Source organism: Lithobates pipiens, unplaced genomic scaffold (genome assembly GCF_037356315.1).
Source record: "Lithobates pipiens isolate NorthernLeopardFrog02 unplaced genomic scaffold, aLitPip1_a1.2 Scaffold_8, whole genome shotgun sequence".
NCBI lineage: Eukaryota > Metazoa > Chordata > Amphibia > Anura > Ranidae > Lithobates > Lithobates pipiens.
This window is the reverse complement of record NW_027507903.1, coordinates 80622508-80649031: the sequence shown is the minus strand read 5'-3', so window position 1 is coordinate 80649031 and position 26524 is coordinate 80622508. Positions and strand designations below refer to the sequence as shown.

General features: G+C 43.6%; 1 protein-coding gene across 4 annotated transcripts in view; it reads left to right on the top strand.

Annotated features, from left to right (window-relative positions):
• Positions 1 to 26524, top strand: part of PYGO1 (pygopus family PHD finger 1) — a 46295-nt gene that overhangs the window by 15405 nt on the left and 4366 nt on the right. For 3 of the 4 annotated variants that reach the window (XM_077472856.1, XM_077472857.1, XM_077472858.1), the window contains one exon: positions 16577 to 16662. In XM_077472856.1, coding sequence (XP_077328982.1) covers positions 16577 to 16662 — 86 coding nt within the window. Of the gene's footprint in view, positions 1 to 8741; positions 9024 to 16576; positions 16663 to 26524 lie in introns of all 4 variants that reach the window. The other variant, XM_077472859.1, reaches the window with a different exon arrangement.

The following is a 26524-nucleotide window of genomic DNA, read 5'->3' as shown; positions in this document are numbered from 1 at the left end:
TTGCTTGGAATCTAGGAGCCAGCTAAAAAAGTTAGGAGCCAAGTCCGTGACGGCGATCTGGACCTGTCCCTGGCCTGACATGGAGACGAGTGAGGGGAAGATAGCCCCCAGCCCCCCACCTGTCTCCAAGTCATTGCCCATAGCTATTAGAGGGACATTTTATTTGTTTTATTTTTTTCAAATGACGATTTTTTTTAAAATTGCATTTTAGTGTAAATATGAGATGTGAGGTCTCTCTGACCCCAGATCTCATATATAAGAGGACCTGTCATGCTTTTTTCTATTACAAAGGATTTTTACATTCCTTGTAATAGGAATAAAAGTGACACACATTTTTTTTTTTTAAAAGAACAGTGAAAATAAATAAAAATAAAAGTTAAAATAAGAAAAAAAATAAAAATTTTTAAATGCGCCCTGTCCCGCCAAGCTTGCGTGCAGAAGCGAACGCATATATGAAAGCAATGTTCAAACCACACATGTGAGGTATCGCTGCGATCGGTAGAGTAAGAGCAATAATTCTAGCCCTAGACCTTCTCTGTAACTCAAAACGTGCAACCTGTAGAATTTTTTAAACGTCGCCTATGGAGATTTTAAAGGGTAAAAGTTTGTCGCCATTCCATGAGCGGGCGCAATTTTGAAGCATGACATGTTGGGTATCAATTTACTCGGCGTAACATTATCTTTCACAATATAAAAAAAAATTGGGCTAACTTTACTGTTGTCTTATTTTTTTTTTATTAAATTATTTTTTCCCCCAAAAAAGTGCGCTTGTAAGTACGCTGTGCAAATATGGTGTGACAGACATTATTGCAACGACCACCATTTTACTCTCTAGGGTGTTAGAATAAAAAAGAAAAAAAAAGTGTGTATATATATATATATATATAATATAATCTCTATATATATATATATGTATGTGTGTGTGTGTGTGTGTGTATGTATTGTTTAGGTGTTCTAAGTAAATGGAAGGAGATCTATTAGCATTAATGGTTGTAATTCCACCGGCCACCACAAGAGGGCGCCAGATTCCAGAAGGAATAGGATCACAGAAGGGAATAGCTAGCATCACAGAAGGCCTCAAAGCCGGGGGCTCAATTACCGGCCGCCGGCGGCGCGGCCCGACGCAATCACGCTGGGGGGGTCCACGGAGACAGGATACCCCCAGCTGTGCTGCCCCAGGCGCCAGTCGCTAATTCTAGTCGCCAATGCGACCTGGCGCCCGGGTTTTGTCGAGCCCTGCACTAACCCCATCCACCACATGCCAATCTTCTCATCCCTTACGCCAAGGTCAAGATACCTAATGATTATGAAGTTCCTCCATTATGACAACACCCTGTGCCCTCTCTGAAATGACCCAGCTGGCGAAAAAATTTATTTAAAATTTTTGGCCACTTCTAAAAAAATTCTCAGGAAAAAATTCTCCCGGTAATATACCCCGACCAAAATATCTCTGATGAGTCACTTGTCAAATTCACAGGCAGGCTGAGCTTCAGACAGTTTATCCCTAGCAAACTGGCCCAATATGGAGTTAGGCTCTACAAACTATGTGACCGAGCCACGAGGTACATCTATGCCTTCCTGCTCCATACTCCTGAATGCCCAGCGTACGTTGGAGCCAGAAGAAAGACAAGCTCCCAGATAACCTATCCACTCCTTGAAAGGGGATACCATTTATTTGAAAATAATTTCTACACAAGCTTGCCCCTCTTCTGCAATCTTCACCAGAGGAAGACTCCAGCATATGCGGTACAGTGAGCCAATGGGAAGGGCTTCCCACAAGGCTCATTAATGAAAGGCTACGACGAGGGGAGACGGTGTCTTTGGGGAATGATGAGATAAAGCGGAACGACAGACGAAATGTTTACATGCGATGCGCTCATCGATTCATGATACCTATGTGGAAATCCCCAGAAGTACTGGTCCATCCAGAAAACAGCTTGTGTCCACAACTATAATTTGTTCATGGGGGGGGTGGACTTCAATGATCAGATCGTACCCTACCTTCCCACACAAGAAAATCCCGCCATTGGTTCAAAAGTCTATTTTTATTTTTCAGTTTTGCCATGTATAAAACTTGGGTAGATTTTTGGCAATCATATCTTGCCAAGAAGAAATGATCACTGTCCTATTTTTTACCCTGAAGGCCCACCAGAAAATATTTGCTCTGATTCAATGGGCAGACTCCATGAATGCCACTTTCCCGAGACACTCCGGTGTGCTCCAGAGGAGGAGTTGGACACCACATATTGTCCCCAATGTTCTTCCCAACCAGACCTCTGTATAGGTGACTGTTACTGCCGTTACCATACTTCTCTACATTATTAGGTAAACTTGATTGTCATTTACCGCCACATCCCTTATGCCACTGTATGTACTGCTGCCTTCTCTGAAACTGACCCTGGCCTGCCTAACGATAAACTGTACTTGCCTCTGCCTTTTCTGGAACTGACCCTGGACTGTTTGACAACATTTTTTGCCTGCCTTTTGGACTAGTCTTTTACTCTTCTACTGAAGTAGTGGGATTCATAAAACAGGGGTCTCACAAATGTGAGGACCCCATCCCCCCATTCTTTCATGGCCGGCTACCTGTACTATGGGCCATGTTCCTGCTTACTACCTGGACCAATATTTTTTGTCATATATCTCTACCTGGACTGTGTATGGACAGTATCCCTGCCTGTACGGACTATATGGACAATATTTCTGTTTGGGCAATTCCATTTGCTTACCACGTCCCTGCCTGCTGCCTGGATCAGTGCTCTCTTCCTCCTGTGGACAACTACATTACTAAAAAAAGTCTTTTTATATACACTTCGCTCAGCAGAATGTATTTTGGGGTGTAACTCTTGGTATATACATCCTGTGTGTTAGAAATATGAAGGGCCTCTAATGTGATGGGATTTCAGGAAATTAGATGTGTAATTTATGTCCCTAGAACACCTGATGGTGTTCCTTTGGATGTTTGGGCCTCTGTATGTGGCAAGGCTGTGTAAAAGTCTCTCGTGCTATCGCAATGCTCGGGAGTAGCAGAATGTATTTTGGGGTGTAATTTTTGGTATGTTCTATCTATCTTTCTCAAGTCCTCTTCCGGGACGGCACACCTGAGTTGAGAGGCCCCTCCCTACAGGAAACACAATCAACAGCTGTTTTAAGATCCCACCCTCCCCCCTCTGATCCTCAGTTTTTGATTGTGTTTCTCCCTACACAGCAAAACTGTGAGGGGGGGGGGGGGGGTTCTCCAAATGACCCAAAGCCTGGGGCTGGTGGTCTCCCCCTGGGAGCTGAACCACAAGCTCAAGAAGCCTCTAGGTCCGGTAGGATATTTTTGTCCTTCCTGGGGGTCTCCCTATCTTTTCCTTAGGGGGAGCAGCAATTGGAAGAGTCCCCCTCAGAGCTTAAGGACCCTGGGTACATTTGTGTTACCAAAACTTCAGGGGCCATTATCCTGCCTCCCCCCCCCCCCCCCCCTTACCTGTCCGGGCATCCGTTCGACTCCTGGGCCCCTAGTAGCTCCTGCGAGCTGCTGGGGAGGCTGTCAAGCATCCGCGTCATTTTCAGACTTCAGGAAAATGGTGGCATTCTTACCCAGGAGGGAAGACTGAGTCAGCAGGAGCAGGCGCCCACATCCTCTTTTCGCTGGGTGTGCCTAAACCACCTCAGATGGGAAAGAGGTAGGTAAGGCATTGCTTATCAGGCCCCCCCCCCCCCCCCCCAACCTGGGGCCTGGATACAAATAGCCCAGAAGCTACTGCTAAAACCACCAGCCACAGCTCCCTTTCATCAGACACTGGTTATCGCAACAGTAGGTTTCCAGCCTCTCCCTACATGCCCAGTTGTGTTACATTAGGGGTGACTATAGCGAAGAGGGGGGGACCTAGTAGATACAAAGAGTTCCTTACAGGCCAGGTATATAACTGAACAAGTTATTAATTGTGCAGTGGTTGGAGGATTCGGGGGTAAGCTCCCCTGGTCAGCAGGTGCACTAGGTTACCGGCCTTATTGGCCCAGCTGCTAGGAATCTGAAGTTGCTCCAAGATGCTTAAAGCTGACCTAACCTCCCACTCCACCTTTACACTGTGGTTATATTATATTTCAGGAGTAAGCAAAGCCATAGATTGGACATGCCTTAAACCCAGGGATCAAGCTTCTGTTGATGTATGTATTACCCTTATGTAGGCTTCCCTTTAGTCTTTGACTAAAAATGATAAAATGATAAAAATGAACAAAAAAAATAAGTCGTCTGTCGGGCCCCTTTTTGCAGTTTTATTTCCCTGAATAGGGTAGTTGTAAGACAGGCCCTCTTATTGAACAATGTAGTGTACTTGTCTTACAACACAGGTCTCTGATTTAATCTTTTTACTGGTTCTGAGTAGCACCTATAGGCACAATAGGCCATGGTTGTTAGGCAACATTGCTAACCTACAAGTTTAACATGTTTTATGATTCCATCTTTAAGAGCCCACTCCACCTAGATCCTGCCTCCGAAGCAGAGAAGGCAGGGACATTGGTGGAGTAGACCTGCAGATCAACTGCGTGATCCAGCTAAGATACCTTCATCAAGCATATAGATTGGAGGTAAAGCTCACTGCAGAACCAGGGTTCGCCAAGAGGGCCTTGCAGTGGTCCCACCCTAAGGTAGGCCTGAGGTATTTTCTTATCCTCTCAGGTGTGCCGTCCTGAAGATGACTTGAGAAAAGTACTAGTTACTTACCGGTAACTGCTTTTCTAGGAAATCTTCCAGGACGGCAGGCCTACTTCCCACCTGTTGAAGGAGGGAAAATTGTAGAACACTAGAAGGTGAGTGTCTGAGGAATGATTTCCCTTGTGAACCAGATTGAGGAGTTGCTTCTCTATAAACTGAGGATCAAGGGGAAGGGTGGGGTCTTAAAACAGCTGTCGATTGATTGTGTTTCCTGTAGGGAGCAGCCTCTCATCTCTCAGGTGTGTCGTCCTGGAAGATTTCCTAGAAAAGCAGTTACCGGTAAGTAACTGGTACTTTTTCAAAGCACTTGTAGAAAAAAAAATTGCGTGTTCAAAAGACTCATTATCCCTCATAGATTATATGTTGTGGTGGGGTCATCTTGTGGCCGTTTCCATTGTCCTGGTACCCCCAGGCCTTCAAAAGTGTAATAGGTGGTTGAGAAATGAGATGTGTAATTTATGCTCTTAGAATGCCTGAAAGTGCTACTTCAATGTTGAGCCTCCTGTATGTGACCAGGCTGTGTAAAGTCTCATGTGGTATCGCCATACGGGTGTAATTTGTGGTGTACACATGCCATGTGAGAACCTGTTTTTAATGTGACCATTTTGTGGGAGAAAAAAAATCCTTTTCTTATTTGTACATCATGGGACACAGTGCCATAGTAGTTACTATCTGGGTTATAGGCCACCTTCAGGTGATGGACACTGGAACACCCTAAGACAAAAAGTGCACTCCCTATATAACCCCTCCCACTACTGGGAGTACCTCAGTTTTTTTTGCTAGTGTCTAAGGTGTTTTGTTTGTATTGCCAGACGGTCCTAAAAGAGGACAGGCAGTGTTGAAAGCTACTATTTCTAAATGGATTTGTCAAGTGATTGTTCAAGCTTATGGTTTAAAGGGAAAATTCCTCCTTTTTCATATTAAAGCACACTCCACCAGGGCTGTTAGTGCTTCTTGGGCAGTGCATTACCAAGCCTCCATGGCTCAGATCTGCAAGGCCGCAACTTGGTCTTCAGTCCATACATTTACCAGATTCTATCCAGTAGATGTAAAAGGTCACGAGGATATCGCCTTTTGGGCGCAGTGTGCTGCAGTATAAGTCCTCTAGTCTCTTTGTTCCCTACTTTTGTTGTGTCTCCCTCCCTTCAGTTGGCATTGCTATGGGACATCCCAGATAGTAACTATTATGGCTCTGTGTCTCGTGATGTACGTTAAGAAAATAATCTTTTTATAACAGCTTACCTGTAAAATCCCTTTTCTTTAAAGTACATCACGGGACACAGAGGTCCCTCCCTTCTTGGTATACACGTGTATTGCTTTGCTACAAAACTGAGGTACTCCCAGTAGTGGGAGGGGTTATATAGGAAGTGCACTTTTTGTCTTGGGGTGTGCCAGTGTCCATCACCTGAAGGTGGCCTATAACCACATAGTAATTGCTATGGCTCTGTGTCTCGTGATGTACTTCAAAGAAAAGGATTTTACAGGTAAGCTGTTTTAAAAATGTTATCCTATTTTTGCATAGAATTGTGGGAAAAATTACAACTTCAAAAAACAAACAATACCTCTTACTAAATATGTTGGAATGTCTAGTTTACAAAGGAGTAATTTGGGGGGTATTTGTACTTTCCTAGCTTGTTGGTGTCTCAAGAAATTAGGCTGCCAGTACAGGTGTGATGAATTTTCAATGCTTGCCACCATAGCTTGTAGACTATAATTTTCACAAAGACCAAATCTATACTGATTTGGGTTATTTTTACCAAGATATGGAGCAGTATACCGTATTTATCGGCGTATAACACACACTTTTTTCCCCCCCTAAAATCAGGGGGAAATCGGGGGTGCGTGTTATACGCCGATTCCCCCGCTGTTTCTAAACCCTTCTGCCGCTCTCTGCAGCTTCCAGGTATTTTCGGCTATCTTCGGCCGTTCTATCTTCGGCTATTTTTCGGCCGTTCTCAGCGGCTTTCGGAAAGCCGCCGAAAATAGCGGAGAACTGCCTATTGTGGCCGAAAATACCCGAGAATGGCTGTGAACTACCGAGCACCGCCGAGATACACAGGACATCCGCTCTGTATCTTGGCGGCACCATTTTTAAACAGCAAACACACTGACGAGGCTGCAAATGACTGGCAAGGCTGCAATAGAAGGCTGCAAATGACTGGCAAGGCTGCAAATGACTGGCAAGGCTGCAATTGACACTGACAAGGCTGCATTGATGGGCATTTAAATGTAATTTTTTTATTTTATTTTATTTTTGTTTTTCCTTAAACTTCCCTCCTAAAAAAATTTTTCTTTTAAATTCCCTCCTAAACTTGGGGTGCGTTTTATACGCCGATAAATATGGTAACTTTCGTCCAAAATTTATGAATAAAAATTACTAATTTGCAAAATTTTATTACAGAAACAAAAATGCGTATTTTTTCTTACACAATTTTTATTTATTTTTTTGCTATAAAAGGAGAAAAAAAAAACTGTGGTTTGCCACCAAAAAAGAGCTGTATTTTTGTGTGGGAAAAAGGGGAAAAAATAAAAAATGGGTACAGTGTTGCAAGACTAATTGTCGTTGAGAGTGATGAAAATTGGTCTGGTTAGGAAGGGGGTTTGAGTACCCAGTGGGCAAGTGGTTAAGTACCTTTTAGTATGTAGCCATTCCACAGGTGTGTGGATTTTATTTTTATTTTTTAAATACATTTTAAAGTGGATATAAATCAGATTCCTGAAACTGAGCTGGACACACACCCTGCAGCGTTTCCTTCTCTCTTCAAAGCACCATGTCCTGTAGCTTTCTTCTGCTCAGTTCTTGTTATCAACCTTATAACCTCGTTCTCCAACTACTGAGATAAAAGCAGCCCGAGTTTTGTGTTGGGGAGGATACTATGAATTAGCAGTGTGCTGAACAGTTCTGAAAGGCTCTACCTCTGGGGTGAGGGTGTGTGTGCCTTTCCTCCAAACGGCTATGTGCCCGGGCTTCACTGCAGTGCTAACCAGGAAGAGTAAATCTAACACAATCTGAACTTTCTAAAGATTTTTTTAAAATTGAAGATGGCAGATATACATGTAAAACTTATGTAGGGAGATTGTATCCGTGTATTATCCTGAGGTTGTTCATTTTTACTGGGTATATGGGTAAAACTGCTGTGCAAATGCCATGTGACAGAAAAGAAATTTGCAACGATTGCCATTTTATTAAATAGGATCTCTGTTTAAACAAAATGTATGTTTAGGGGTTGTCAGTTTATTTTTTGCTAGAAAATTACTTATTTGATCCTTAATGACACCCTCACACATCTGAAACTGCAGCATTGTTTTAAGTGCATGACACCTTATGGTGCTGCTGCAACAGCATGTGGCTCCATGTGGATGTGTTGTGGGTTTGTTTTTCTGAAAAGGCTCCGAATTTTTCCCCACAGGTATATCAGGCCATTCAAATAAATGTGTGGACACAGAGGCCCAGACATGCCTGGCAGTACCGGCATAGATGGGAGTCTAGCCTTTGGGCCAGTTTACACTAAAATCTGCATTCTAGCCCGTGTGTGTGTTTGCTTTTTTTTTTTTTTTTTTTTTTATGGCTACCAAACGCACGGGAACGTGGTAAAAGTACAATGGGCATTATTTTTTAATACCATCAATTTTTTTTTTCTGAAAAGGTGAATGAACTCTAAATCTAAACTCCAGGTATGATTATTTATAGCATAGTTACATTGCTCCAGCTTGGGTTGATGTACAGTGCCTTGCAAAAGTATTCACCCCCTTGGCTTTTTACATGTATTGTTGCATTACAGCCTTTAGTTCAATATATTTTTTTTTTTAATCTGAATTGTATGTGATGATCAGAACATAATAGTCTAAGTTGGTGAAGTAAAATTAGAAAAATATATACATAAAACTATTTTTCAGAAATAAAAAAACTGATAATTGGCATTCACCCCCTTTTTGTTATGATGCCCAAAAAAAAAGCTGTGGCTCAACCAATTACCTTCAGAAGTCACATGATTTGTCATTACATATACACACTTTTTTTTTTTTTTTTTTTTTAAAGGCCCCAGCGGCTGCAACACCTAAGCAAGAGTCGCCACTAACCAAACACTGCCATGAAGACCAAGGAACTCTCCAAAAAAGTATGGGACGATGTTGTTGAGAAGTACACGTCGGGGTTGGGTTATAAAAAAAATCCAAATCTTTGATCCCTAGGAGCACCAGCATATCGTAACCAAATGGAATGAACATGGCATAACAGCAAACTTGCCAAGAGACGGCCGCACACTAAAACTCACGGACTGGGCAAAGAGGGCATTAATCAGAGAGGCAGCAGAGACCAAAGGTAACCCTGGAGGAGATGCAGTGTTCCATAGCAGAGACTGGAGTATCTGTACATAGGATGCCAATAAGCCGTATGCTCCATAGAGTTGGACTTTATGGTAGAGTGGCCAGAAGAAAGCAATTACTTTCAGCAAAAAACAAAATGGCACGTTTTTTGAGTTTGCGAAAAAGCATGTTGGAGACTCCCAAAGTGTATGGAGGAAGGTGCTCTGGTCTGAGACTAAAATCAAACTTTTTGGCCAGCATAGTAAACGCTATGTCTGGCACAAACCCAACACATCACCCAAAGCCAATGAAACGTGTGAATGGCAGCATCATGCTGTGGGGATGTTTTTCAGCAGTCGGGACTGGGAAACTGGTCAGACTTGAGGGAAATATGGATGGTGCTAAATACAGGGATATTCTTGAGTGAAACCTGTACCACTCTGTGTGTGATTTGAGACTAGAGGTCGACCGATATATCGGCCGGCCGATATTTGCCGTTTTTTAAATAATCGGCATCGGCCGATTGTGCTGATAAAAAGCCGATTCTACAGCGGGACTTTGAAATGACTTCTGTAAGAAGTCAGTGTGAGTTGCTTGAGGAGTCATAGCAACACTTTCCTCCTCTATGGGCAGGCTGCCAAGAAAAGAACTAAATGATTCAATGTTTACACTTGAATGAATGAAATCATCTCTGTGTGTAGAAGTTCTCAGTTTAACCATTTAAAGACTAAATCTTTTCTGACACTTGTTGCTTACAAGTAAGGGCCGGTTCACACTGCAGGCGCGGCGAGGCAAGTCGGAGACCTGCGGCGACCTCAGCGGCGACTTGCAGAGGACTTCTGTATAGAAGTCAATGCAAGTCGCCCCCGAAGTCGCCCAGAAGTAGTACAGGAACCTTTTTTCTGAGTCGGAGCGACTCGAGTCGCTCCTCTCAGAACGGTTCCATTGTACAGAACGGGGGCGACTTGCGGGAGCGAGGCGAGTCGTGTCGCCTCGCTTCGCCCGCTGTGTGAACCGGCCCTAAAAATCCTGTATTTTCTGCCAGAAAATCACTTAGACCCCCCAAAAATTATATATATTTTTTTAGCAGAGATCCTAGGGAATAAAATAGCGGTTGTTGCAATATTTTATGTCACACGGCATTTGCACAGAGGTCTTTCAAATGCATTTTTTTGGGGAAAAAAATACACCATTTAAAAAATAAAAATAAAATAAAAACAGTAAAGTTAGCCCCTTTCTTTTTTTTTTTTTTTTTTTTGTCCAAAAGTTTTGACTACCTGTTTTTATTTAATATATAGTTTTTTTTTTTTTCTTTTTTTATAGCTAGATCATACATACAAGTAAACTGATTGGAGGTTTGTTTTGTTTAATAAATGTTTAAGTGTAAGAAATTTTCTGTATCACTTATGAAGACTGCTTTCACACTGGAGCGAGCAGGCGTTGATGGTAAAACGCAAGTTTTAGCGGCTCTTTACCATCATTTTAGCGGTGCTATTTGGCTGCTAGTGGGGCACATATAACCCAGCTAGCGGCCAAGGAAGAGGTTAAATGCACCCATGAAGCACTGCTGCCAAATCGCATTGCATGCGCTTCGGCAGTGGTGCCCATTCATATCAATGGGCAGGAGTGGTGGAGGAGCGGTATACACCACTCCAAACGTGCTGCTTGCAGGACTTTTTTTTTTTTTTTAAGATCCTGCCAGCGCATCGCCTCAGTGTGAAAGTACTCTGTCTTTCACACAGACTGCAGGGGAGCCATTTTGCAGGCACTTTACAGGCGCTATTTTTAGCCCAAAAGTGCCTTAAAAAACGCCCCAGTGGGAAAGGTGTGTTAGATCAAGGGGGATTAAAATAAATAAATAAAATAAAATCGGCCTAACATATCGGCCCAAAAAAATCGGCATCATATATCGGCTATCGGCCGCCATGATTTCTAAATATCGGCATCGGCCAGAGAAAAACCCATATCGGTCGACCTCTATTTGAGACTAGGACAGAGGTTCACCTTCCAGCAGGACAATGACCTCAATCCAATAGAAAATCTGTGGTCAGCCTTAGATTGCTGTTCACAAGCGCAAACCATCCAACTTGAAGAAGCTGGAGCAGTTTTGCAAGAAGGAATGGGCAAAAATCCCAGGGGTAATATGTGGCAAGCTCATAGAGACTTAGCCAAAGCGACTTAAAAATCTTCAAAATGTTCTGTAAACTAACCGCTTCAGCCCCAGAAGATTTTACCCCTTTTCTGACCAGAGCACTTTTTGCGATTCGGCACTGCGTCGCTTTATTGAGAATTGTGCAACCATGCAACCTTACACCAAAACAAAAGCGACAATTTTGAAAAGGCAGTATTTTTTTTTGTGATCATAAATATCCCAAAAAAATATATAAAAATTTTCCTCGGATTAGGTATTCTACAAATTTTTGGTAAAAAAAAATCTCAGTAAGCGTATATTGATTGGTTTGCGCAAAAGTTAGAACGCCTACAAAATAGAGGATAGATTTATGGAATTTTTATTATAATTTAAAAAAAAAATTTTTTCATTGTGACTGCGAAATTATGACAGACACTTGACACTTGGTTGATAAAAGCACCTGGAACATCACAGCTTTCATTTCAATAGATGTGTGTTCCATGCTGTACGCAGCAGGCACACGCCCACTAGCCCTGCACATTAAAGGACGTATGGGTACGCCTATTTGCCCACCACTGCCATTGTGCCAACGTATATCAGCGTGTGGAGGTCGGCAAGTGGTTAACTGATGCAAGTCCTCCAAACAATTCATGTTAATTCCAGGTACTTTTGCAAGGCACGGTAAGTGTATGTATATAAATGTATACATACACTTTTGTGTGTGTGTGTAAATATATATATATATATATATATATATATATATATATATATATATATATATATATATATATATATATATATATATATATATATATATATAATATATATATATATAGCTTGGGGTCCCCATTCGTTCCTTATCCAAGCATGCAGGCAAGGAAAAGAAGGCAGTAGATCCAAGGTTAATCGAGGTGAATGATGGGCCGCCTCACGCCGATATACGTCCTGAGCTCTGTGTCTGCGGTACCCGTGGACCCGATTGCCACTGGTGTCCCGCGATCGGGTCACGGAGCTGAAGAACTGGGAGAGGTAAGTGTAAACAAACTACTCCCTGTGCTTCCTAGTGAGCTTGTCACTGATCATCTGTTCCCTGTCATAGGTAATGACGATGAGTGATGTCACACACCAAGCCACGTCCCCTACAGTAAAAAAACACACATTAAGTCACACTTAACCCCCACACTGCTCCCTAGTGTTAACCCCTTTACTGCCAGTGACATTTTCACAGTAATCGCACTGATCGCTGTATTCCAATGGTCCCAAAAATGTGTCAAAATTGTCCGACGTGTCCACCATAATGTCGCAGTCACAAAAATCGCTGTTCGCTGCCAATACTAGTAAAAAAAAAAAAAGAATTATTAATAAAAATTCCATAAAACTATCCCCTATTTTGTAGACGCTATAACTTTTGCGCAAACCAATCAATAAACTCTTATTGCAATATTTTTTATTAAAAAAAAAAAGTAGAATACTTATCAGCCTAAACTGAGGAAAAAACTTTTTTTATATATTTTTGGGGGATATTTATTATTATAGCAAAAAGTAAAAAATATTGCTTTTTTTTAAATTGTAGCACACAAAAAAAAAAAAACGCAAAGGTGATCAAATGCCACCAAAAGAAAGCTCTATTTGTGGGAAAAAAGGATGCCAATTTTGTTTGGGGCGCCAAGTCGCATGACCGCGCAATTGTCAGTTAAAGCAACGCAGTGCCGAATCGCAAAAAGGGGCCTGGTCCTTTTAGCTGCAAAATGTTCCGGGGCTTAAGTGGTTAAATAACTAAGGTGCAGCCCCCCCCCCCCCCCCCAATCCCCTGTGACGGCATGTCCCCGATCAGTGACATGTTTTATTTTGCTAAAACGCAAATGGCCTAAATTGGTGTGCATGGACACCCAGAGTAACACTAGCTTCTGAGAGCATACAAAAAAATGCAAATGTGCACTGAGCCTAAAGCCCAACTCTGGAATACATTTACCCCTGCATCCCACCTCCCTCCCGCTGATCACTGGGATAAACAAACTTTTTCGAAATCCCCCATTTTCAATCACCATAAGCTGCCGCCGCATGATGGTGCCCCGCAGTTCTCTGAACCCTTCCTGCTTGGGGTTCTCTTTTCAGATGTTCATGTTACTGCCTGCATGATGTGGACGATTCTCATTGGCTGTGCACCTAAAGGGTTCTCTTAGGATCCAGGAAACATTATGTTGGCTTAAAAGCAGCCAAGGGCACCATGCAAGTAGGGTTAATCTGTGGCACTGGATGGAAGGAGATGGTGTCAGTCAGGGACTAGTATGGGGGAGGGGGTTGGGCGGGCTTGCTTCAGGTGAATATAATTCGCTTAAGCATGTAAGTAAATCGAAATGCCTATCAGAATGAGTTGTTATAAGGAGGACGAATGGTATGGAGTTTTTGGCTAGAGCTGGCCTTTAGTTTACTTCAATATTAGAAATTTTTTACAACTAATACTTCTGTCTACAGAAGATCAAGCTGTGATAATGGTGGACATCTTAGTTGGCCTTTAACAGGTAACCTGTCACGGGCCGCAATGGGGAAGAGCGAGTGGATGACGTGTCCGCTCTGCATACGCAGAAGAGACACAGTCCACTCTACTGTGATTTTAGTAATAAACTAATTTTTTTAATGGCAATCTTCCGTTCAGGTATTGCTGGCTGTTGGTGTCCCAGGCGGAGTGCATTTGGTAAAACTCTTGCCTGTGACAGGAGTTGGCACTAAAAAGGAAGCAACTGCTTATGCAGCTCTGCTCCAGAGCCGCTTGCTTCTTCGGCTTCATTTGCAACATTGATGCTCTGGGATGACGGGTCGGCAACCTGTGATCCGGCCTTGCCAACTCTGCATCCCAGCGCAGGAGATCCCAGGCCATGTCTATGGGCCACTGGCTGGGCATCCCTGCCTTTATAAAGTGACAGCCATAGCCTTACTACTTAAAGCCTTTTACTTTTCAGAGGCAGAAATTAAGAAGACGTGGCTCTATGACCTTTTTCCAAGTGCTTATCACCTTAGCCTTGACTTTTCTAAAATGATATAGATTTGACATTTACTTTGCTGAAGACTACATCAGGCTTGATTTGTCTTTCTACATATAGCAAATACATGACCTCTCTCAATGTCCTCTAGTATTGTCCCAACTGCATGTAAATGACAGTGTTTTCCAGGAAATCTGCTCAAGGGAACGTGTTGTACCTGTCTGATATAATTTTGATCTGATTACTAAAGAAGTAGTAGAACTGGAAAAAAAGATTTTTAAAGGAGGATTATAATCCCTGTCAAGTTTATTTTGCCATCTGTGTTCAATGGGGAGAGTTCCCATCACTTCCTGTACTATAACCAAAATGGGTAGTAAAGGGTAATTCCTCGAAAGGCAGGAGATCCCTGGTAGTCACCAGATATAGTAATCCCATTGGTTTACTGTCTGCAAGTAGTGATTTTCTGTATTGACTCTGCCTCCTGAAACTCCCCCTCTCAGCACCTCCTGTAGTAAGCAGGCTATGTGAACTGTGACACAGCAGTGCCTGCTGGATATGTCAAGGAAGTAAATGCATGTAGATCTTTTAAGTTAGAAAATTTCCAGATCGTTCAGATTTACCCCTATAACGATACAGCAACGCACATATATGTGTGTTGTCCAGGAGGTGGGCTTTATACCTGGGTACCGAATGTACAGTATGTTCCTGTGTGCACAGCACATTCCCAGCACGGAGTCTGGGCTCTCGCCAATGATCAGGACCTGGGGCTCCCAGTTCACGATCACCTGATCACTGTGATAGCCTCTGGCTTTCACAGTGATTAGTCACTTGGCAAACTGTCAATGTGTTTTTCTATATTTCTCTCTTCTTTTTTTTTTTTTTTTATCTAAAAAAATAAAAATAAAAATAAAAAAAATAGATATTATATTAGTGGTACCTTGGATTATGAGCATAATTGGTTTCGGAAGAATGTTTGAAATCCAAATCGTGCCTAAATCAAAGCGAGCTTCCCCATATGAGTCAATGGAAACTCATAATTTGTTCCACAGTGACTATTGTATTCAATACCACATTTGGCCAGAGGTGGGGGCGCCTGAGCTGCTCAGATGCACTCACACTTGGAGTGTCTCTGGTCCCCCTCACCTCCTGTCCAAATGCTGTACTGCACACCCCATTGGCTTGAATCCTGCTCGTCTTGCGAGACAACACTATCTATCTATCTATCTATCTATCTATCTCTGTCTGTGTTGGGGTCAGGGTCGGCATATATTGGGTAGGAAAGAAAAAAAAAATGTATATTTTTTTTTAACTAGTCTGTGTTGTAAGTATTAAAAAAAAAAAAAAAACAACAACAAAAAACATATTCTCTTCAAATATAGGTACAAACCACTAACATACGCATATGTGGTAACACTGTGATTGTCAAGAGCAGGCAAATGTATTTTGGGTGGTTTGGTACTGGGATATGGTAATGGCAATAAATATACAGCTATATTTGAAGAGAATTTTTTTTTTTATTATTCATTTTTTTTATAATAAACAAAACAGTAAGGTATCTGTTACCATTTACCATCAAATGAAAGCCTGATTTAGTCCTAGGAAAAATCAAGGTAGAATACACCCGGATACACAGGTCATTGTGGTATGTACAGTTTTACAAACGTATGTCATACACTTTAAGCTGAAAATTTAAATTGGGCTTTTTTATATACTGGAGTTTACTAGTCTTTGGTTGCATTCCTTTTCTTTTTATGCAGTCTTTTTTTACCTTTTTACTTTCACCTGGTGGTTCTGTAAGTTATATATACTTTGTGTCTGAGTGGCAGAGCTCACTCACTGTAATATGTCAATGGAGGAGTAACCATGCCACTCTAAGGCGGGACTACAGATACATGTGCATATTGGAACATTATGACATTAATTTGCAGGGAGAATCTTTTTTTTTTTTTTTTTTTTTTTTGCTAAAGTCTAATTTTGGATATTTTTCTTCACTTTCTGCCCCATGGACAAAAATGAGTTGAAATATGGACAAGTACCCCAGCTAAAAGATTCGCCATCCTCTCCTGTTGTGACAACTGTACAATTTCCCATTAAATTCTGTGCAGGTGACATAGATCACCAGGACAAATAGAGGGTATAGCTCTCCAGCATAGACCAGGTTCCAACCCATCCTAGCACTGTCCAAAATAAAATACAAAAATACAAAATACAATTTTGGCACTATGTACTTCCTTATTAGTTCTAAGTGAAATGTATGGCTGTAAGAGACACAATCATATATATTCTTTCATTTTAAACACACTATAACAGTTGTCAGAAATAGCTGTGAGTTTTTGGTAAATTTACTGCCTGCAATTTTTTTTTTTTTGTGAACTCAAACATGGTTGGACCAAGTGCTGCAATAGATGTTACATGATCTGTATACAAAACAATATATATGTGACCTCTATTTGACAGGTGATGTCGGAGGATTGGATGGGTTAATGAGATCAGTTCCACAACTGGGATGTCCTGAGAAGAAGAAGCGCAAGGCCAGTGGACAGGTGTGTGTTTGTGTATATACTACATTAAGTATCATCCATGAGACACATTTCTGAAAATGGTTAGCCAGATTCAGGTAGTCTTTCCTCTAAGTATGTTTGATTCTGCCTCCCTTAGCATTTCCACATGGGGCCTTTGCAGAATAAAATGTATTGCCTGCCTACATGGTATGAGTTGAGTATCTCAGCTGTACTCCCCGCATTTTGTGTGTGTGTGTGTGTGTGTGTGTGTGTGTGTGTGTGTGTGTGTGTGTGTGTGTGTGTGTGTGTGTGTGTGTGTGTGTGGTTTTTTTTTTTTTTTTTTTTTATTTTTTATTTTTTTTGGTTTGACATTTCCTTCTTTCCACACTCCCCTACAGGTAGCTGCCCTCTAAAAGAATTTGGTTTCTCATGGTCCATTCTCTTACTGGAGCCTGTGGAGGCAGACAGTCCATGTCTGTAAAGCAAATCTAAACTCCAAAGGATACTCGTGTTCACCTTCGCCAACTGCTGTCATCCTCTCCCCAGACTAGGGTGCAGGGTTTATGGCCTCTTGATTGGCTGGCAAGGAATGATTCAACTCTGCATATGTGCACAGGAGCTGCTAGCTGCAGTGTGCCAGGAATGCATCCTGAGCTATGCTTGCTGTTGCACTTAAAACCCCTGATCACTCCACTATAGAGTAGTTGATTGTAAAAAGAAAAAATGTTGTGTGTGTGTGTGTCACTTCCTTACACTGAGAGAACAAGGGAGATTGTGCCAATAATTGGGCTCCTATTCATCCACCTCCAATAGATATCAATAAGGAAGGATACGATCTCCAGGTGTAATATCCAGAGAAGAGGACCCAGGCTGCCCTGTGCAAAACCACCGCACAGAGGAGGTAAGTATAACAAACATTTTGTTTTAAAAAAAAAAAAAGGCTTTAAAATCACTTTAAATAACGGAACTATATTATTTACTATACACATACATACACTATATTGTCAAAAGAATTTGGACGCCTGCCTGAAAATATAGTGTATCTTTCACTTTGTAGGCCCCATTCCCACAGCAGATCAATGGACTGCTTCCCCACACTCACCCCTTACACCAAATTACTTGGCACAGTGCACAAAGCAAGGTCCATAAAGACGTGCATGAGTGAGTTTGGGATGGAGGGACTTGACTGGCCTACACAGTCCTGACCTTAGCTCGATGGAAAATCTTTTGGGGTGAATTTGAGCAGAGACTGAACCAGGCCTTCTAGTCCAACATCCGTGTCTGACCTCACAAATGTACTTCTGGAAGAATGGTCAAACATTCCCATAGACACACTGCTAAACCTTGTGGGTAGCTTTCCCAGAAGAGTTGAAGCTTTTATATCTGCAAAGGGTGGGCTAACTCAATATTGAACCCTACGGACTAAGACTGGGATGCCAATAAAGTTCATGTGTGTAAGGGCAGGTGTCCCAATACTTTTGATATACTAGTGTATCTTAAGACAATCAGTGTCTTAATCATGTAAGCGATATGAAGAAAGGTGATGAGCAGAGGAGGGTGCCTGTCATCGCTCTCGCTCTCTCCCACTTCCTGTCCCATAGTCAAAACAAAGAAGAAATCCCTAGTTGTCAACAGAACTTGTGACTCTGTTGGACGATTTCACGTCCTTTTTAGTTGGTGTGTGTGTGTTTTTTTTTTTTTTTTTTTTTTTTTTTTATCGTAAATCACGGGACACGGAGCCATAGTAATTACTGTGTGGGTTATAGGCCACCTTCAGGTGCTGGACACTTGCACACCCTAAACAGGAAGTTGCCTCCCTACATAACCCCTCCCATACCGGGAGCATCTCCGTTTTTTGCCAGTGTCTAAGGCAGGGGTCCTCAAACTACGGCCCTCCAGTTGTTCAGGAACTACAATTCCCATCAGGCCTTGTCATGTCTGTGAATGTCAGAGTTTTACAATGCCTCATGGGATGTGTAGTTTCGCAAAACAGCTGGAGGGCCGTAGTTTGAGGATCCCTGGTCTAAGGTGTTGGTCAGGAGTGAAAATGTGCTGTGCTGAGCTCCTCTGGAGCAATCCTTGCTGGGACTAGCTATGCAGCCGAATCCATTCAAAGTGTCTTTTAGGCCAAATTGAATAGTTCCCGGGCCTCGTGTCTGAAGAAACAAGGTCTTTGCTTGTAAACGCTTCTCTTTTTAGAGAGCCGGACCCCGGGATCCAGTACTTTTGGTAATAAGGGAGCCCACAATAATAATATTGTGGGCTCTCTGGTTCCTGAAGGTTTAATTGAACCCACCGTGAAGGGTGGAGATTAGGTCTGTTGGTTTTACCACAGAAAACCCACGGAGGGAAAGGTAAGTGGAGTTTTCTAATGAATTTTTTAATTTCTTTTAATGAAATGTCCTTTTAAAGTAAATGTTGTCATGCCCAAGTGTCTCCACTGGGGGCTGTATGGCACATGTACCTTCTCATGCTTTGCTTAGAGATCACGCTGTGTCACAGAAGCGGCAGACTTTTTTCCTCTGGCTAGCAGACAGACCTCCGGTAAGTTGGGGGGGGGGGGGGGGTGGGGTTTTCTTCCTCCAGACACCCCCACCTGGGCTGAACTCTTCCCCTCTTCATGAGGCTGAGTATAAGGGAGAACTGAAAACGATCGGCAATGCCGTTTTCTTTCACCGCCATTACTCGGCGGCGGCTTCCAGGTCTCCTCCATGTCGTCTCTCCCACACTCACAAGCTGATCCCGGCGGTCGGAGGCCCGTGCTTGCGTGGGAAAACTTTCCTTGAAAGAGAAAGGAGAGTGGGGGCAGGGCTTAGCACGGCATTGGCGTCCCAATGCGGGAGTGTGTTTAAAAAAAAAAACTCCATTTGTGCTGGCTGCAAAATTGTCAGAGATATGAGAGCAAAGAGGAGCATGAAAGGTTTTGGTGATACAGGCATTTCCTATTTGACACCTTTTACTATTGGCATCAGGCTGAGCATTAATAGCATTAATAGTGGCTGGACTATTACTCAAGCAGTGGATGTGATTTCTTCTGATAGTACCTCTGCTTTGTGCATTGAGCTAAGGTCAGAAGGGTTGGGGGGGGTTTAAGCACCCCCAAAAAAGAGCTAAAAGGGTCTCCCTCAAGCTCTGGAAAGCATACTCATTTCTACAAATGGCATTCTCCCCTGAGAGAGGGTGGCTGGTCAGAGTGTGAATCTGGGCCATGAAATGTTTGCAACCATTTTCAACACTGCAGCCCCTGTTTATTTTACTAAAAATATATTTTTTCCTCAGCCATAATAGGTTTAAAAAAAAAAAAGTTTTGCGACTTTAATCACATCCCAGTATGGGTCAAAATGCGACAGGTTCTCTTCCATTGCCCAAGACCCTTCAAACTGAGGAACTATGGGCGGGAGAAGACTAATTCCCTCAGGGGACTGTGGTGAGGCTGATGACTCCTCTTCTGCGGGAGAATCGGCTGTTTCAATCTTAAGATTGATGGTGCAATTTATTACTGAATGGTCCGCTCCACATTTATGTACCCTTAACTGAGTATTTGGGTTCGCTAAAGCCTCCTCAAGCTGTGCATGCCTTTTTCTGTTCTGTCCAACTTTTTTGTATTTGAGAGGATCACCCAGATAAGCATTATTTTCCCTCCTAAAAAGTTCTCACACTTTATCCTATGGTGGAGGCAATTCACTAGGGTATATCAGCAATTAACGCTGCTATATCCTTTCTGAATAAGTTTGACTTGTCCAGCAGACAATGCTCAAGTGCTTAGGGATCCAACGTATAAAAAGTTGGAATTCATAAAAAAAAAAAGTTTTTCTCTGGCAGATTGTGTCTTAGCCTGCGTTGACAGACCAGTTTAAACAGGTGTTCAAGGTTATCCTGCTCAGCAGGCCCAGCATCTGGCAGCTTTATGTTTGCAATAGTTGCTTTGAGAGATTCTATCTTTCAGGTCTTGCCCCCTTCGCTAAGCACCATGCAGAAGCTTCTGGCTAGTCTTCCTTTTGCGGTGAAACAGCTATTTGGGGATGTTTTGAATAATACATCCAAAGAAATTGTAGTGGAAAAAGTACCTTTTGCCACTTAAGAAAATAAATAAATGTATTTTCGTTTTTTAAAGCTCCTTCTGTGCCAGGGGAATTGGCCACCAGGCAGTCACGACAGCTTCCGCTGTGAGGTTCAAAAGGTAATCCTCAGGGTTAACCCCAGGGACAAAAGAGGTCTTGGGGGAGGAAACCTACAAGATACTGAAGCCGCCTTATGAGGAGGCGCCCCGGCTCACTCAATAGGGGGAATTCTTCTGCAGTTCTCAAGGATCTGGCAGGAAGAGTGTCAAGACGAATGGGGGACTTCATCAATAGCGCCAAGGTACAAATGGGAGTTCCTAGAGTTCCCGTCTCCTCAGATCAAACGTTCCTTAGGATCCAGAGAAAAAAAATCTTTCAAGCATTGGACCATCTTTTAGAAAAAAAGTGATTGTGGTGGGGCCCCCACGTAAGAGCAGAGGTTGGGGTTTGGTTAAATAGAAATGGACATTCTGGATCTCAAAAATTTTAAATTCAATTTCTGAATAAAACGACTGCTGAACCTTGAGTGCTTTACAATGGTTCTGGCCCCTCTTCTAGCCAGATTAAGGGCCCAAGGTATAACTATTATGGTTTACCTGGACGATCTGTTCTTGATAGTCCAGTCGATAGCCCGCTTAGACTAAAGTATGGTCACCACATTCAACTACCTGAAATATATCTAGGTCAGTTTCTCAGCCTAGGAGAAAAGGGTATTCTTTCCCCAGGCAAAGATCAGTGCCATAAAGGAACTGATTTAGGTGGTCGAAGCAAGATGAATTCTTCTATTCAACTTTGCATGAGGTTGTTGGGAAAGATGGTGGCTTCATTCAAGGCCGTTCCTTATGCTCAGTTTCATTTGAGACTGCTGCAAAACAGTATCCTATTGACTTGGAACAAAGGGTTCAAGCTCTATATTCCCAATGTGTCTGACTCCAAAGCCTACAGTCACATCACCCTGAAAGTGCCTGATCTCGTCTGATCTTGGAGGCTAAAGCCGCGTGCACACGTAGCCGTCTGTCCGACGTACTTAGTCTGGCGGACGTCCGCCAAACTGTCTGTCGGAATTTTCGAACGGGCTACTTGCCTACACACGGCACTTTTTCAGCGTACTAATACGGCGTACTAAGTCCGCCGTACTTTCGAAATGAACGGACTCGCCCACACACGCGGAGGAAAGTCCGCTCATTTCGAGCGCGTCTCCAGGTAGGCAGGGCCCGCGAAGGAGACGTCGCTGGCCCCGCCGCCTGGTATGGACTTAAAGGGGAACCCCCAACGCCGAAAAAAATCGGCGTGGGGATCCCCCCCAAGTCCACAACAGACCCTTGTCCGAGCACGCTACCCGGCCGGCCAGGAAAGGGGGGCGAGCGAGCGCCCCCCCCCCCTCCTGAGCCGTACCAGGCCGCGTGCCCTCAACATGGGGGGTGCCTTGGGGAAGGGGGGGGCCGTGCGGCCCCCTCACCCCAAAGCACCTTGTTCCCATGTTGATGAGGACAAGGGCCTCTTCCCGACAACCCTGGCCGTTGGTTGTCGGGGTCTGCGGGCGGGGGGCTTATCGGAATCCGGGAGCCCCTTTAATAAGGGGGCCCCCGGATACCGGCCCCCCACCCTATGTGAATGAGTATGGGGTACAATGTACCCCTACCCATTCACCTGTAAACTAAAAGTACAAAAAAACCACAACACACGAGATAAAATACTTTATTGCACAGCTCCGGGGGTCTTCCGTCTTCGGGGGTCTTCTCGCCGGACTCCTCCGCTATCTTCTTGTAGCTCTTTTGCTAGCGGAGGAGTCCGGCTTTCTTCCTCGCCGTCGGCCTCTTCTCCCGACTTCGGGGGTCTTTTCCCCCTCTTCGGTTCTTCTGCCAGGCCACCGCGCCTTCTTATAGCTCTTTTACAGGCGGTGGCCCGGTCTTCTGTCGCCGCTGCCGCCTTCCGTTCTTCTTCTTCTTCACACAAGGGGGGATTGTTTTGGCGGGCTTGAGTTTGCCGGACTTTTCCACTGGATTGTTTGATCGTGTGTACGCAGCATAAGCAGGGTCGGGCCTGGTTAGCACCCGGATGGACCACCTGGAAATACCAGGTACTGTAGACTGGGTATGCTGGTGCCTTTAGTTTATGGTTAATATCCAAAAATCTGCAAAGGGGAAAATCTGACTATGCCACAGCAATGGCCCATATTCACCAAGGGGGCACAAGAAGTTGTGTGGCCCAGAGAAAGGTGAATAACATCTTATCTTGGGCAGAAAACAATGTACTTTGCCTAGGCGGACTACTTGAGCTGCCAGCAGTTGTTCCTGGGACAATGGTTCCTTCACCCTGATATCTTCCTGTCAATATGTCAAAGATGGGGGATCCCAGACATAGATCTGTTTGTGTCCAGGTTCAACAAAGAAATCAAAATCTTTGTGTCAAGAACAAAGGATCCGCTAGCATGCGGAACAGATGCCTTGCTATTCCCGTGGAATCAGTTCTCACTGATTTATGCATTCCCTCCTATTCTGCCTGCGTCCACGACTTCTTTGCAGGATCAAGCAGGAAGGGAAGTCTGTGATTCTTGTGGCCTCTAGTGGGGCCCAGGAAATCTTGGTATGCAGGGATCGTAAAGATGACAGTAGGGGACCCATAGACCCTACCGCCACGGCCAGACCTTCTTTCGTAATTTTTCATGTATTCTTTCTGGACCACTTGCTTCGCTTTCTTTGGTTTGTAACTTTATTCAGGGGGTAATGCGGCTTAATCCTTGGTTAGATCACACCTGAACCCTTGGGTCTTGAATTTAGTTTTTAACAGAATTACAAAACCTTTTTTTTTTTCTTTTTTTTTTGGGGGGCCCGATACGACATATTCCCTTGGTTCTTTTTTTGGAAACAATTTTTTTCTGGTAACCGTATCTGCTCCAAGAAGGCTATCAGAATTGGCTGCTTTTTCTTGTAGAGCCATATTATTGTTAGGGATGCACCGAATGGGTTTTTTGGTGCCGATACCGAAAATGAAAAATACACTAGGCCGAAAACCGATACCGAAACGGCACCGAAAATGACTGTTTTTAAAAAATATTTTTATACGGGAGGTGGTCAGAGACTGGGGACATGGTACGGGAGGTGGTCAGAGACTGGGGACATGGTACGGGAGGTGGTCAGAGACTGGGGACATGGTACGGGAGGTGGTCAGGGACTGGGGACATGGTACGGGAGGTGGTCAGGGACTGGGGACATGGTACGGGAGGTGGTCTGGGACTGGGGACATGGTACGGGAGGTGGTCTGGGACTGGGGACATGGTACGGGAGGTGGTCTGGGACTGGGACTGGGGACATGGTACGGGAGGTGGTCTGGGACTGGGGACATGGTACGGGAGGTGGTCAGAGACTGGGGACATGGTACGGGAGGTGGTCAGAGACTGGGGACATGGTACGGGAGGTGGTCAGAGACTGGGACTGGCAACATGGTACAGGAGGTGGTCAGAGACTGGCGACATGATAAAAGATCAGTGTGTTGTCCCCCGTGCAGCCAGTGTGTTTGTCCCCGTGCAGCCAGTGATGCAGCGAAAAGAGAGGAGAGCCGCCTCCGCCGTCTGGCTCAATAGAGCGCCGGGAACATCACAGCTTTAATTTCAATAGCTGTGTGTTCCCCCGTCGCGCGCCGTCGCATACAGCCCCCCCTTGTCCGGGGAACTGTGATAGACAGATCACCCGTCCTATGGAAATTAAAGCTGTGATGTTCCCGGCGCTCTACTGAGCCAGGCAGCAGAGGTGGCTCTCCTGCGTTATAGATCTCCCATGATGGGCGGCACCAGGGAGCCCCGCCCTATTTTCGGCTCAATTATCGGCCGTTTTTTCCTTTCGGCAAATTGCCGAAAAGGGCATTTTCGGCCGATATGTTTCGGCGGCCGAAATTTCGGTGCATCCCTAATTATTGTTCACAAGGATAAGGTAGAATGGCGTCCTCATCCTAATTTTTTACCGACGGTAGTATCAGGTTTTTATCTAAACCAGGATATTGTTCTATCTTCTTTTTTTTTTTTTTCAGAACCCTGTTCTATGGCTGAAAAATTGCTACATTCTCTTGATGTGGTGAGAGCAACCTACGGTACTTAGATGACTGCTCAGATTCGGAAAACTGATGTTTTGTTTGTATTGCCTGAAGGTCATAAAAGAGGACAGGCAGCATGGAAATCTACTATTCTAAATGGATTCGACAAGTAATCATTCTAGCTTATGGTTTAAAGAGGTAGTTTCTAACATCTCAAATCAAAACGCACTCCTCTAGGGCTGTTAGTGCTTCATGGGCAATTCATCACCAAGCCTCCATGACTCAGTTCTGCAAGGCTGCAACTTTTTCTTCAATCCATACATTTTACCGGATTCTATCAGCTGGATGTAAAAAGATGAGGATGTCACCTTTGGGCGCAGTGTACTGCAGGCAGCAGTATAAGTCCTCTGATCTCATGGTGCCCTAATTCTGTTGGGTCTCCCTCCCATCAGTTGGCATTGCTCTGGGACTTCCCACATTAGTAATTACTATGCCTCTGTGTCCCGTGATGTACGATTTAAAGAAAATAGGATTTTTATACCAGGTTACTTGTGTAATCCTTTTCTTTTGAAGTACATCACGGGACACAGGAGTCCCTCCCCTCTTTCTGGTATACATGTCTATTGCTTTGCTTCAAAACTGAGATGCTCCCGGTATGGGAGGGGTTATATAGGGAAGAAACTTCCTGAACCTGAAGGTGGACTATAACCCATATAGTACTTACTATTGCTCTGTGTGCCGTGATGTACTTCAAAAGAAAAGGATTTTACAGGTAAGCTAAGGTAAAAATCCTATTTTTTATTTATATTTTTTCTTTTGCTTTAACCGCTTCAGCCCCTGAAGATTTTACCCCCTTCCTGACCAGAGCACTTTTTGCGATTCGGCACTGCGTCACTTTAATTGCGCAGTCGTGCGACGTGGCTCTTAAACAAAATTGACCATTTTTTTTTTCCACAAATACAGCTTTCTTTTGGTGGTATTTGATCACCTCCTGTGGTTTTTTATTTTTTGCACTATAAACGAGCAACAATTAAAAAAAAAAAAAGGCATTTTTTATTTTTATTTTTTTACATTTTGCTATAATAAATACCTCCCCCCCAAAAAAAATATATAAACCTTCTTTTTTTTCTTTTTTCTTTTTTTTTTTTTTTTTTTTTTCCTCGGTTTAGGCCAATACGTATTCTTCTACATGTTTTTGTTAAAAAAAAAAAATCGCAATAAGCATTTATTGATTGGTTTGCGCAAAAGTTATAGTGTTTTACAAAATAAGGGGTGGTTTTTTTATGGCATTTTTATTATATATTTTTTTTTTACTAGTAATGGGGGCCATCAGCGATGTTTGTTTGTTTGGTGTGGTTTTATTTTTTTTGGGGGTTTTTTAATTACATTATTTTTTTTTTTTGGGACCTTTGTAATTTATACAGCAATCGGTGCTATACAAATGCACTGATTCCTGTGTAAATGACACTGGCAGTGTAAGGGTTAAGTGTGTCCTGGGCAGTGTTTCTAACTGTGGGGGGGGGGGGGCATGGCTATGTGTGAGACGTCTCTGCTCACAGGGAGCAGAGATCCGTGACACTGTCACTAGGCAGAACGGGGAGATGCTTGTTTACATTAGCACCTCCCCATTCTTCCTGTCAGTGAGGCGATCGCGGGTATCCCCACGGCAATCGAGTCCGCGGGACCTGTGACCTGACTCACGGAGGTCTCGGCCAGTGTGCGATGGCACAGTGGCAAATTTAAAGGGATGTACAGGTACACACATTTGCCCAGCCATGCCATTCTGCCGATGTACATCGACGTGCGCCGGATGG